The sequence below is a fragment of the Mustela putorius genome, unplaced genomic scaffold, assembly GCF_011764305.1.
Source record: "Mustela putorius furo isolate JIRA1106 unplaced genomic scaffold, ASM1176430v1.1 tig00000989_pilon_pilon_pilon, whole genome shotgun sequence".
Taxonomy (NCBI): Eukaryota; Metazoa; Chordata; class Mammalia; order Carnivora; family Mustelidae; genus Mustela; species Mustela putorius.
In genome coordinates this window covers 1-12,801 of record NW_025421525.1, presented here as the reverse complement: position 1 = coordinate 12,801, position 12,801 = coordinate 1, and the positions used below count along the sequence as shown (strand labels likewise).

General features: G+C 34.3%; 1 protein-coding gene across 1 annotated transcript; it reads right to left on the bottom strand.

Annotated features, from left to right (window-relative positions):
- Positions 1–251: 251 nt before the first annotated feature.
- LOC123393695 (vacuolar protein sorting-associated protein 13A-like) lies at positions 252–5,984 on the bottom strand. The gene is made up of 7 exons (XM_045086438.1): positions 5,866–5,984; positions 5,574–5,681; positions 3,994–4,164; positions 2,277–2,339; positions 1,631–1,760; positions 695–789; positions 252–326 (listed from the first exon to the last, which is right to left on the bottom strand). The coding sequence occupies exons 2-7, from the start codon at positions 5,667–5,669 to the stop codon at positions 252–254; spliced, it is 630 nt and encodes a 209-aa protein (XP_044942373.1). The 5' UTR covers positions 5,670–5,681; positions 5,866–5,984.
- Between the last annotated feature and the right edge of the window lie 6,817 nt (positions 5,985–12,801).

Here is a 12,801-nt window from a genome sequence, read left to right as displayed (position 1 = left end):
TACATTTCCTTAGCATAGAGTTTTCTACTGAACCAGTATTTTTAATAATTCCAAAATTTAAGTTCCTAAAAAATACGTAAGGATACATCACCATAGTACTCTTACAAAATACTGTAAGACTATAATCTAACTTCCCACCTTATGATGAAATGTTTACTTACCAGTAAAAGAAAAATACTTACTTAATGGCTTGTGCTCCTGGTCTTTGCACAATCAAAGTGCTAAATTCTTCCACTACAATATCTAACAGTTCAGGTGTCCCTCGTTTTTTCTCTTAGAACAACAGACATACTTTTCAAGTGAACAAAGAACTTCATGGCTTCAAACTAGAATATAGTGAAAAAAAAAAAAAAATGAAATGTTATATATGAATTTTATATATGTATGTGTGTATCTATATATATATATATAGATACACTATATATATATAAGACAACAAATACTCTTCTTCACAGCTTATTCTTTCCAATAACCAATAAAAAAAAAATACTTTAAAAACAACCCTTTATATATTAAAGAATCACCATATGAACACTAAAAAGGGCAATTTTTATTCATACCTTGGAAATTAAAATAAATATAATATGTACCAACTAGATAAAGCTCACAGAGTAGTCAGTAACATTTCTGAAAAAATTAAAAATAGGCATATCTACCATTAAAGTCTAAGATATAAGGCAAGAAAACATCTTACTGTTTTTGGCAAGGTTGGATCAACTGCTGTTTCACTATAGCCAATTGCTTCATAGAGTAAAGCTTTTTCTTCAGATGTCAACATTTCTTCAAGAACTATAATCATAAAGAAGTGTTTTGTATTCTTAACTGGTAAGATAAAACTAACCCATAATTTAGCTGCTTTTAACAAACTGGCAAAATTAACTCTCTTTTATACTTTTAAGAAACTTTTAAAAGAACTTTTATTTAAAAAAAAAGAAAAAAGAAAAAAGTGATAATCACTGAATGTTAGGATATCACTGGCAATTTTAGAAGGATTATTCTCCAAAAACACATAAACTACTAAATACGTAAATTTCGCAATAGAAATTTCAAAGTATTTGGATTAAGGAAGCTCACAAAATAACTACCTGTATTAAGTACTTAGTGCTATTCTGCTAAGCAACATACTTAGCATACAAAGTAAGCAGTACTAATATTATAATTTCCCATTTTACAGATGATTAATAGAGGTTTTCTGAGAATTTAAAATCATTTGCCTGGGCTACACAGCTAGCAAGTGACTGATCTAGGATATAAACTTAAGCCCCTATGTCTCCAAAGCTATGATCTTAAACATTTAGTAAGGAAACAAAAATCTCTCCAAGAAACAATTTCAACAAAAAATTTACAATGGTTTATACCCTTGGGAATTTACAAATTTATTAAATCCTGAGCATAAAGCTCTTTTGTAAACATTAAGATAAAAAAATTAATTTTATTTGACATATACAAGGACAATGTTTTAATAGTAATTTTATAGATAAGAATAAATTACATATAATATGTATATATGGTCATAATGTTTATTTTAGTTAGAAAATTTTCTGCAAAACTTTATTTTCGCAACTGATGATTAGCTGCACTAAATTAACCTAATGATTAACTGCACTACTGCAAAATGAAATGGACCTACTTCCAGGCTTAACATCTGGTTGTTCTTTACTTTTTGGTTCTGACCAACTCCACAGCCAGCTAAACCATCCTTTGTTTTCCTCTGAATCTTTTGCTCCTTCCCTGAAAATCCTATATCCAGCTTTCTTTACCTAAAATGAATAAATTTTCAAATAAATAACAAATTATCCTTTATTTAGCAATCTAAAGAGAAAGAAAAAAAATGACATTTACAAAATTAAACTATTCCAGTGAAAAAAATGTAAACAATATACAAACAGACAACCAAACAAAGTAAAGCAACATAGGTCAAACGTAATTTAGGATTTCCAGGTAGAGAGCACTACTGTCTTACAAGTCACCATAATCACACCACCAACTCCCCACAAAGATTGGATTTTCACCTTCTTATGAACTCAGTGTTTGATAATTATTTAGCAAGAATTATTTTACCCAAATTACTTAGCAAGAATTTTTCCTCCAGAGGACCTAATTCAAATGTATGGAACAAAATATCAAGTTAATTTTTCTTACAGCACAAAGAAGCAAATTTGAACCCCTTTTAGGAAACAGCATATATAGCCGAACACTAATAATATCACTACATCTGTTAAATCTAAATGGAATCTAGATTTATTTTTATTGATTGAAAGATAATCTGGGATTACCTCCACTTCTGCCTGTTGTCTTGATATAGTTATATTAAATACATCCAAGGTCTTTTCCAACTCCTTAAAATATAAACAAAAGTGTGTTTAAATGAATAATTTCATATAGTCAATAGAAAGAGAAAAATGATAAAAAATTTCATTTATAATCTAACAAACTGCTGCAGTAAGGAAAGACATAAAAGGAAACAAAAACACAGATCAACCATCAACATAATACTGCTTTTAAATTCTGAGAAGCAGTGCTTACATATGTCAGCTTAGAAATTAGTAATGATTGAGTAACGTTCCTAAAGAAATCATACATGTCATGCATATAGGTGTCATATTGAGATTTACAGACCCATACTAAAAGATACCATATAGGCATTGCTTAAAATGACTTTTATTTGGGTTCTAACTACAACTGAGGATAAACACATTAGTATCACTTTCAACTAAAAATGTAATTCTAAATCCTTCATATTATTAGCACAGTTGGTGTGTCATCTTTAATATATTCCAAATAGATCTAGATAGACTTAAAACTTGTTTTTGAAATTCTGTACTTTCTAAAGTTTTTATGGCTACTGAGTAAAGTAAAGTAACGGAGATAAACTAAATCTTTCTTCATATTACATTATTCCCATGATTACTTTTTTTTTTAGAGCTGCATGCTAAAATCTTTTTCCCCATAACAGAAGCAACCATGATCTGTTATTATCTAGAAAACAATTTACTCAGAGTTCTACTATTCAGTAGACTTGGAGGATTCAGGTTAAGATCAAAAAAGGTCCCCCCTCAAAAAAAAAAAAAAAAAATTTAAGGAAATCTGTAACCATCCCAAAAGACTATCAACCCAAGCATTCCTAACAGTCTAGGTCTGCAGAAAGTCTCTTACCTCAAACATAAAAAATTAAAGTCAATTTTTAGGGAGCTCCTAATTGAAAACTGGCCTAGATTCAGAATGGTTGAATTTTAAGAGACTACTATCTCCCACACAGTTTCCCTAAACTAAAACATCATCATCATCCATAAAACAATCCCTTCTAGAATATAACATAATGCTAACAGATAAGGCCAGTATTTAGGGAATTCTCAAGACAGATAATGAAGTGTAGAGTTGCTGGTAAATACTAGAAATGCCCAAGAATGAAGAGAAAATGGATTCTGTATGGGTAGAAAATTCAGGAAAGTTCATATAAGAGATGTGACTTACGTAGAGCTTGAGGAGTGAGTAAAACTGGAATAAACAGAGATGAGGAAAGACAGAGGGACCTGGCTACAAGTATAAGCACAGTATATACAAAAGACAAGAAATTCATCTAATCACCGCCATCAGATGGTAACAGGGGAAATGGAATGATTTACAGGTAGTATAAGGCTGTGAAACTGACACAGAAAGACTGGAATCAATACAGCAAATGCTTTTTAGGTTTTGAGGTTAAAAAAATCATAATGTGAGGCTTCAAGTTACTTTTTTGCATGAACTCAAATCTCTCCAGATTGAGAATAATCTCAAATGATCTCACTTACATATGGTATCTTAAAAAAACAAAAACCAAAAACCTGAGCTCATAGATCTGGAGAGTATCACCAGAGTTTCTATCACCCAACTGAAATGAAGAAACAGGAGTACGAAAAAGTCTAACTGAAAGCGAATGGTCCAGTCAAAATTTAAACAAATTATGAGGAATTATGTAGTAGAAAATATTCAATAATTTCGAAATATGCTGACCTCCAAAGAGATGAGAATTTCACCAGCTGGCTTCTTAGTTGTTATCTTTTTTTTATACAGTTCTTTATACTGCTTCATTTTTTGCCTGTGTTCTCTAATATGCTTCCATGACCACATCCGTAACCGGGGGCAGACATTCACTTCAAGAATACCATGTATAGCATAAGCCCACCTAGTGAGAAAACAAAAACAAAACCCCACACTTGACACCATTCAAGCCAACAGTATGAAATACAAAAACTGCTTCTACTCTAAAAACAGCATACAGAGTACAGAGACTATGGACCTAGGCACTTCATTTTTTCCCAGCCCTGTTCATACTAAGACTACAGTAATTATTAATCTTACCTCTTAAAAAACAAGCAAAATCACTGAATTGTGTTACAAAAAATATAGCTCTACAGAAAGACCACTGAAGTACTACTTGGCAAATAGCACTTTAGTCACCTGAACAGTAATTAAAGGTCAACTGAAAAGAGTAATTGCAACTTCTAGAAAAACAAGCAGAGCTTCATAAATGGAATAACAAGACTTCTGAATGAGTAAAATCATACCCTCATTTTCAACTTTAATCACATAGGTTTTAAAATATCTAATGCAAAAGCTTGCATTTTTTTTTAAAAAAAAAAAGACATTGCCAAACACAAACTAGGATATAGTTTCTAATAATCCTAAAAATACAGTTAATTGATGGTATTATTGTATCTCCATTTTTTGTTTTTTTTTAAATCCGCTAAATCAATTTTATTAACATAATAAGCAAAAGCCATAAATCAAATGACAATCTTTAACTGCCTTAAAGAGTATCTTAAAAAATTATTCTTAAAGTCAATAAATTCACTCTTAAACTTTATTTTATAAATCTTAAATTTTTTTAGATCAAGCAATTCTACTTCTGGGTATTTATCTTAAGAAAATGAAAATACTAGCACAAAGAGATGTATGTTCCCTGATAGTAAATGCAGTATTATTTAAATACAGTAGTAAAAATACAAAAAACCACCTACGTATCCATCAATGAATGAATGGATAAAGAAAATATGGTATATAAAACCACAGAATATTATTCGTCATAAAAAGGAATGAAATCTTATTATTTATGACAACATGGATAGACCTGATGGACATTATGCCAAGTGAAATTAATCAGACAAAGAAAAGACAACGCAGTATGATCTCACTTACATATGGTATCTTAAAAAACAAAAACCAAAAAAACTGAGCTCATAGATCCAGAAAACAGACTGGTGGTTGACAGAGGTGAGGCAGAGGCACTGGGTGAAAATGGGTGAAGGGGATTAAAAAGGTTCTAACTTCTAGTTATAAAATAAGTAGTAAGGATATAATATACAGCATGGTCAAAATATTTAACACTCTACTGCATATTTGCAAGTTGCTAAGATACCTTTAAAGTTCTAAAGAAAAAAATCTGTCCTTATATATGGTGATGGACCTTAACCAAACTTACTGTGGTGATCAGTTTATGACATATACAAATATCAAATTACCATGTTATAAACCTGGACATAATATGTAAAATTATACCTCAATTTAAAAAAAAAAAAGTTAGTCATTTTTACCCAGTCTCTGGCATGATAGTGAAGAGGTACATCAGGTTTGAACTTCCTGTATGGCAGATTTTGCGTCATCATATCAATTGATTCAAGAAGCTCCATAACACTGAAATACTGAAGGATGAAAAAATTAAGGCTCTTAAATGTTTCAGATTTTTTTGTTCAATTGTTAAAAAACTAAATTATTGACTTTCTAAAGGAAATGTTACCATATTGTGTTTGAAATACATTTAAAATCTTAGTTCTGCTTTTATCAAATTATAACTCACAATTTTACAATTTCATTAAAAAAAATCACCTGTGGTTTATTAAATTCAATTGCTATGTCATGTAACTCAAACTTCCAGGTTTATCTTGGGGGCAGAGAAGTCAAAATCTGATCGCCGATTCATCTGAAGTTTGGCATTAGCAGATATGGGGCGAAAACACTGAAAAATAATATAAATTTTTAAAAAGTTAAACTGATGTTATATTTCAAGAGTCCCAAAGTACAAAGGGGATGAAGTGGAAAATACTGACTTTCATTTTTTATACTCGTCTTTACTTTCCCAGATTGCCACATTGCTATAATTTGGTCAGATGAACTGCCATTTTAATTAATGAACAAGATTCTTTTTATCTTCCTCCTATAATTTACATGTTCCTTAAGTAAATGAAGCCTAAGTTAACTCCCCCTCAAAATACCAACATAATCCTTAAAAGCAGGAACAACCTCTAAAAGGCAAAAACAGTCTAATAAAAATAATCTTAACAAAAACACAATTTAAAGGAATTACACATTAAAAGTGCTAAGTTAGAGAAAAAAATATTTATTTGATCACTGACTTCTATTATACAATTATGATGTCTGAATTTCTGATCAGTTTCTTTGTATCCATCTGCTCCATTTTTTTAACTTGCAAAAGGAGAAGTGAGATGAGTGAGTTAACCCAGGATGACCTTCTTGGCTCGACCTATAATCCAAAATGGATTAAAACTCAACCCTTCATACTTGGTTCCAGAAAGAGAAGAATTCTTGCAGGGGGGAGACAACACAATAGCAGAATCTATACTAAGATCAACTACTAAATTATAAGCTAATCTATAAAAAACATAGTATGGTCCCTCTTGTTTTAATCATTCCCGAGGCACAGCACTTAATTTTTTTTACACACACTGAGCATTCAGATACACTTTGAAACTGAGTGGACCAAGAAGATACTCAGCAAATGGAGATTGGCTAAATTCATCATGATACATCTATAAAGTAATATATAGTAAAAAAAAGTAAGAAAAATTTATATATATGTAAGTGGAAGGAAATAGTAAAATAAAGTTAGGGGTGTTTAGGAGGCACAATCAGTTAAGGGTCCAACTCTTGGTTTGGCTTTGGTAGTGATCTCAGGGGTCATGAGATGGAGCCCTACGTTGGGATCTACGTGCAGTCGGCATGAGATTCTCCCTCTGTGTCTCCCCTCACACCCTCTCTCTAAATAAATACATCTTTTAAGAAAAAAAATTTAAAAAGTGTATGTTACACAAAAGTGTATGTTCACTATCTGAAAATAAAATGACTCCTCTCCCCCAGCCTGCTTAAGTTACATACAAGACTACACAATCCCTTATAGTCTCCCTGGCTGCAATCTCTATCCATCCCTGGGTTACAACCTCTCCTACATCTGATTTTTAGCTCCTGGCAAAACTCTAATTTCTGAGTGATTTCAACATACAAATAATTCTTCCAAAATCATAGCCTCTCAGAACCTTGGATTTCTCCACCCTTACTTCATCCACTAGATCTTATCATTGCTATTTGCTAGACCTTTCCATAAACTCAGTCTCAAGCATCCAAATCTCCTACCACCACCACCACCTAGCTCTCCAGTACTCCAATACTGAATCTTCAGGTCCTGTGGGACGGACCATTCATTAATCTTCATCAGTTCTTTCACCTCCGTTTCATGTCCTCAGGTCCCTCTCTACCCTATTAAAATTCTATGATCAGTTATTTTAATCATCTCCCTGCATTCAGTTTTCACTCCTCTGTCTTCTCACTTTGTCAGTACTTACCAGGCAAAACTCTAATTATGGATAAAAAACCCTCTCCATTTATTCTACATCTGTAAACTACCTGAGAAATTCGATTTGGTTAGAAAAACAAACCAAAACAAAAATGTACACTATCACACAGACTGGTCTCACTGTAATGTCATAAAACCCAAAGGTCCTCACTGTTGCTAGGCAGTCATACAACATTTAGTCCAGTTTAGGTAAATGCATACCATAGTGTGTTTTTGTACAATCAATAAACTAAGAATGATTTTTACAGCTTTATCTTTATAGAGTTGTTTAAAAGAAACGAAAATATGAGACAACGGCTATATATGGCCTTAAAACTGAAAATTATTTACTATTTGGCCTTTTACCAAAACAATAAAAAATAATAAACAAAAAAAAAAAAGAACTGCCCAGCCCCTTACTCTAGCGAAGTGGCTCTCAAAATGTCAGTAATCAAGATCACCAGGAAAGCTTATTAAAACAGATTGCCAACGCTCACTCTCAGAAGTTCTGATTCACTATGTCTGGAATGGGCTCTAGGACATCTATTTCTAAAAAGTTCCCAAGTAATACTGATGTTGCTAGTCTGAACTGTACTTTGAGAGCACCACTGTAGTGAATTCACTCTCCTGTTTACCTACATGACCAATTTCATAGCCTCTCTTCCCTCCAGAAACGCCCACACCTCAGATATTAAAAAAATAACTGCTCATAAGAGAAATTCCAGATACTACTATTACCATCTCTACTAGAAGAAGGACTTCTCTTATACCTAAAATCTCTCTTACAAATGAAACTAATCATGTTCCTCTGTGCGGCAAAGCACTCCCACTTGTACATGAGATCCTATCCCCTTTCACCCATATCTCATAAAGAAATTATCCATCTCTCTCTTGCTCATTTGTTTTTCATATTCTACAGGATCATTCCGATCTCAGCCTATAAAATAAACTGTTGTCTGTCCCCATTAAATAAAGAACAAACAAAAAAGGCCTTTAAAGGAGGTTGGATCATCCAGGATCTATAATGAACTCCTCAAAACTCAAGACACACCCCAAACAGACAACCATATAAAAAAAATGGGCAGATGATATGAACAGACACTTCTCCAATCAAGACATACAAATGCTATCAGACACATGAAAAAATGTTCATCTCTAGCCATCAGGGAGATTCAAATTAAAACCACATTGAGATATCACCTTACACCAATTAGAATGGCCAAAATTAACAAGACAGGAAACAACATGTGTTGGAGGGGAGATGTGGAGAAAGGGAACCCTCTTACACTGTTGGTGGGAATGCAAGTTGGTGCAGCCTCTTTGGAGAAACAGTGTGGAGATTCCTCAAGAAATTAAAAATAGACCTTCCCTATGACCCTGCAATTGCACTCCTGGGTATTTACCCCAAGGATACAGATGTCGTGAAAAGAAGGGCCATCTGTACCCCAATGTTTCTAGCAGCAATGGCCACGGTCGCCAAACTATGGAAAGAACCAAGATGCCCTTCAACAGACGAATGGATAAGGAAGATGTGGTCCATATACACTATGGAGTATGATGCCTCCATCAGAAAGGATGAATACCCAACTTTTGTAGCAACATGGACGGGACTGGAAGAGATTATGCTGAGTGAAATAAGTCAAGCATCATATGGTTTCACTTATTTGTGGAGCATAACAAATAGCATGGAGGACAAGGGGTGTTAGAGAGGAGAAGGGAGTTGGGGTAAATTGGAAGGGGAGGTGAATCATGAGAGACTATGGACTCTGAAAAACAATCTGAGGGGTCTGAAATGGTATTATAGAGGGTACAGATTGCATGGAGCACTGGGTGCGGTAAAAAAATAATGAATACTGTTATGCTGAAAATAAGTAAATTAATTTTAAAAAAATAAAAAAGCCTTTAGTCTGGAACACCTGGGTGGCTTAGTTAGTTAAGATTCTGCCTTTGGCTCCAGTCATGATCCCAGGGTCCTGGGATCGAGTTCCACAGTGGACTCCTACCTAGCTCGGCAAGGAGTCTGCTTCTCCCTCTGCCTGCCACTCTCCCTATGTGCGCTCTCTCTTTCTCTGACAAATAAGTAAAATCTTTTTTAACAAAAGAAAAAGAAAGGAAAAAGAAAAAGCTTTAGTCCTTCCCTCTCCAGAAGGGTATATACCAACTATCAATTTGGCTATGAATTTGGAATTCACTGCTTAATCCAAAAACTAGATTTGGGCCCTTTATTTTTTTTCTTTAGCAGCTAGCAACAAGCTGGACACTGGAGAGCTACTGCAGGGGAGTTCCTGGTTCTAATGGGCTCACTCCACAGACTTCTACAGTACCAGGACTTTTCCGCTGCCTGGATGCTAGCAAAAAGGCTCCTACAGCAGGCAGCTCCTGCAGCATGACAGAGGTCTTCAGCACTAGCCACAGCCAGCATATTCTCCCAGCACCCTAGGGCCATTTTGCAGTGAAGTGCCCTCCTGTGAGACAACTCCCCAAGAGAAATGCTGAAGTTCCTGAGGGCAAATTGCCAACAGGTTAGTGGTGTGGGCACACACACGGACTTTTCCCGGCAGTCGTGAGCCCCCCGTGGTCATGTCCTTTCCAACAAGGTCTAGATCTCAGTGTTGAAGCAGACAGACCCCCGTTCTTTGGGCACTTAGTCCCAGGGGAGGGGCAGTTCCTTCTATTATTCCTGTATTCCTTAGAGTTCTCTGCTTTCTATTAGCCAACCCCTTGTCACTCCAGTCCTTTAATAGTAATTCTTTCTATTAAAACTTCCCCTGCTCATATTACTGTACAGTCTGTCTCTCACCAGACCCTCACTAACGAATGGAGCAGGAAATGATAGTAGGGAAAAGGAAAAATCAGTCAAACCTAAAATGATAGACAGGAGAATCATCAACACACACGGTACACAATCTCATCTGTTACTAATGTTTCCTTGTCAGAAAAACAAAAAAAATCTAGAAAATAAAATACTTATTGCATGACTTTCAACTGGTTTCAAGAGTGAAAACAAGAAAGAGTCACTTCAAGGGTGTCTGGCTGGCTCAGCTGGATGAGCACCCAAATCCTTGGTTTTAGCCGTCCGGTCATGATCTCAAGTGGTAAGATCAAGCCAGCTTTGAGCTCTTTGAGTTCCCCACTCAGTAGGCTGGGGCTCCACACTCAATGGGGAGTCAGCTCCAGATTCTCTCTCTCTCCTCTGTCTCTCCGTGGCCCATCCCCCCATCTCGTGCACATGTGAGCTCTCTCAAATAAGTCTTAAAAAAAAAAATAGCCATGCCATGTCAGGAAATTAATAAAGTACAATAATGAAGGTAGAAGAATACAGAAAAGAATCATTGATGGTAGGTGACATCAGACAACCAATCCAATAAATAAATTTATCCATCCATGGACATAGTATTTATTGAGTGCATATAGTGTAGGAAACATAGTACTCCTTTCAATTTGAAGTTTTAGTTTTAACTAATTTCTTGATTATACAAGTATTACATGTTCATTTTGGAAATCTTGGAAAAAAATCAGAAAAAAAAGTATGAAGAAGAAAAATTTAAATATGGTTGTACATTTTTAAAACAGTAAGGAGCAAACTACAGACTATAGCAGCTATAGCCTTATTCAATTGTTTTTGCAACATAAAATTGTCTTTAAAAGAGCATAAATATTACTGAATAAATCCTTAGAGATTTACCACAGTTATTACATCCTCTCTTGTTGGACACTTTTCTTTCCTATAGTTTCAAATATAGCAAAAAGCTCCCTAACAATGAATGGCCGTAGAATAGGTAACTGGTTTTTTGTGCATAAATACTTGAGATTATATGACAAAATTAACATGAAAAATTACAGTGACATTATCAATGTCTTATTCATATTACACAGATTATTTTAATTGCACTTATTTGATAAAACATACTTACCAAAAATCGATAACCTTCGGAAACAATATTTTCGGATAGACAATTGCCCTTCCTCAAGCTTGTCCTATTAAAAGACAAACTAGTTTTATTTATATTCATGCCAATGTATCTTTACTCTACAAAATCCCGATTATTACTAAAAAAAAATTTTTTTTTAAGCAATTTAAAAAATAAAATAACTCAAAACTAAGGAGGACATGACCTATGGAAAATACTGATAGTGGTTACATAAGGATCCCCATTAGACTCCCACTCAATTCCCACTACGAATAACTCTAGGAAACTATTTAGATTATGATAGTGTGTGTTTTACACTATCTGTTACAGGCAAATATATAAAATCTGATAAAATTCACACATCCACTCATGATAAGGAAATCTCAAGAAAGTAGGGGTAAGGGGAAATATACCTCAACATAATAAAAGGCCAGATATAACAATTCCACAGCTAACACATGCTACAGTTTTAAAAACTGAAAGACTCGTCCTCTAAGATCAGGAAAAACCCCCCACGACAAAGATGCCCACTCTTGCCACTTCTATTCAGCATCGTATTAGAAGCCCCAGCCAGAGCCAATTAAGCAAGAAACACAAGGGTCATCCCCAATTGAAAAGAAGTATAGTAAAACTAATCCACTGTTTTGTAGAGGACACAACTCTTCTATACAGAACGACCCTAAGAAGACCTCACCCAAAACTGCGTTAAAGACGACCATAAATAAATTCATCAAGTTGCAGGATACCAATTTCAATATACAGAATTCTACTGCCTTGTCTATACACTACTAAATGCGTAGCAGAAAAGAAAGAAAGGGAAACTTAGGAAACACAAATCCAATTTCCAATTATCGCAAAAGAATAAAATACCTACGAAATAAATTTAACCAAGGAAGTCAGTCAGACACCGACGATACCATATGAACACCCAATGTGGCCACTTCCTCAACCAAACAGATGAATGAAATGTGAAGGGGTGAAAGAATTGACAAAAAAGGGGGAGGGGAGTCAAACCATAAAAGACTTAAAAATAGAGAACAAACTGAGGGTTGCTGGGGGTGGGTGAGTGTGGGATGGGCTAAATAAGTGATGGGCTAAATAAATAGGAACGGCACTAGTAATGAGAATAGGGTGTTACATGTGAGTGATGAAATCACTAAATTCTACTTCTGAAACAAATATTACACTATATCTTAACTAACTAGAATTTAAATAAAAACTTTAAAAAGAAAATTAACTGAAACTACTATAAGGAAATGTGTTACATTTTGTAGCTTTAGGTAA